The following is a 1,982-nucleotide window of genomic DNA, read 5'->3' on the forward strand; positions in this document are numbered from 1 at the left end:
TAGTATAAAATATATATTGAAATACAAATATATATTGAAAATAAATTAAAGCACACATATATTTATACACAAATATATTAATGACTGATTTTAATGATCAATTTTAGTGTGCAAATAATATTTTTGTTTTATTTTCCTAGTAAAACTCACAAGCCTAAATCCAATTAATTAAAAAGTTGTGTGCTTGGTGGCTATAGTGAAAGAGATGTTATACCACACTATTACTGCTAACTAACGTCAATATGCTATACAATAGGGTTACTAAGAACCATACCTTAATTTTTAACCATTAATTCCCAATTTTTTCTAATGCGTGGCAAACAAGCCCCTAATGCTGCTAGATTACCCTACACTGTTATAAAAAGAGTCACCAGGGTTACATTAACCTTAGTGCTAATTACGCTAAATTAACCCAATAATAATTGCTTTGATGATGGAAGCACAATAATAAAAAACTATAGGGGAAAAAAAAAAGTATGATTAATACTAATAGTACCATTAAAGCAAGAAATAATGTAGGGAAGGAAGAAAAAGAAGGGCTAAAGCACTTTCATTGGTCCCATATCATGTCCCCTCACTAGCCTCTTTGATGTGATCTCTCCAAATTTCAATTAATTATCTTTTTAATTAATTTTTTTTTAACTAATTTCCCCCCTTCCACTGCTATTCTATTGTCTTCTTTCTTCTCACCCCACCAAAGAACCTTCCCCTTTCTTCACAAAAACAAATAGTAGATGAGTAGTTATCAATAGCACACATATGTCCACAAGCAAAGGGAAAGATATAGTAGAGGGATCGTCAAGATCTCCTACTCATGATGGTGGTGCTAGTGATGATCGGATTCAACCGCAACATCAGTTGCCGTTGAGCCGATATGAGTCCCAAAAGAAGAGGGATTGGAACACTTTCGGCCAATACCTTAGGAACCAACGGCCTCCAGTGCCGCTTTCTCAGTGCAACTCCAGCCATGTCCTTGAATTTCTAAGGTATTTAGATCAATTCGGAAAAACAAAGGTACACTCACAAGGTTGCTTGTTTTTCGGGCAGACCGAACCACCAGGACCTTGCACATGCCCTCTCAAACAAGCCTGGGGGAGCCTTGACGCTCTCATAGGCCGATTGAGAGCGGCATATGAGGAAAATGGAGGTCTACCCGAGACAAACCCATTTGCCAGTGGAGCCATAAGAGTTTACCTACGAGAGGTTAGGGACTCACAAGCCAAAGCAAGAGGAATCCCTTATAAGAAGAAAAAGAAGAAGAGAAATCTAATCAATAATAAGGCCAACGGTGACACCGCTACTACCTCAAGCTTACCAGCTTTGCAGTAAAGTTATCATCAAGATCCCTTTTGAATTCCCCTTCAAGAGCTTATGGTAATTTCTTTTGTTACTGTTTTGGATTTGATGCTGTTTTCAGAAGTTGACATGGAAAAAGAAAAGGGTGTTTTGAAATGTTGATTGAATCATTCATTGCTGTTATGTGCATATTAATGACATATACTAATTCCACGGTTTTCAAACTGTGATGAGTTTGATCGTTTGATCATTGAATTTTCAACACAAAAATTTCATCAAACACATAGTATGATTTTTTAAATACTTATTTTTTTTTATAATTAAACAATTATTATTATTATTATAATTTAATTGATTTGGTTCGACCCCACGGATATTTCACAAAAAGAGTAGAGATTTTCCCCCAAAACTTTAATTTTGTTCCATTCATTGTCCCTTATATATGTTTCAGTTCATCACTTCATTATATTAAACCCTAAGCTCCATGGTCTTCAAAACCCTAAATGGCATGTATATAACATGTATATATACCTGTATACAGTATATATATACATTCATTTTTCTTTCAAGATTATACTGAATGAGGATGGAGTAGGGACTTCCAAAGACACTTAGCTTGCATACGTTTTCTCTATTGGTCCCTTTCACATGCAAAGATGACAATGTTACCATGGTTTCAATCTTTA

At 35.0% G+C, this 1,982-nt stretch overlaps 1 protein-coding gene across 1 annotated transcript in view; it reads left to right on the forward strand.

Moving 5' to 3' along the window:
* Positions 543-1,982, forward strand: part of LOC107613995 (protein LIGHT-DEPENDENT SHORT HYPOCOTYLS 10) — a 3,233-nt gene continuing 1,793 nt past the window's right edge. Inside the window, exon 1 of the mRNA XM_016316205.2 lies at positions 543-1,374. Within this exon, the coding sequence (XP_016171691.1) occupies positions 760-1,329 (570 nt within the window). The 5' untranslated portion in view covers positions 543-759 and the 3' untranslated portion in view covers positions 1,330-1,374. The remainder of the gene's footprint in view (positions 1,375-1,982) is intronic.

The sequence above is a fragment of the Arachis ipaensis genome, chromosome B08 (assembly GCF_000816755.2).
Source record: "Arachis ipaensis cultivar K30076 chromosome B08, Araip1.1, whole genome shotgun sequence".
NCBI classification, from domain to species: domain Eukaryota; kingdom Viridiplantae; phylum Streptophyta; class Magnoliopsida; order Fabales; family Fabaceae; genus Arachis; species Arachis ipaensis.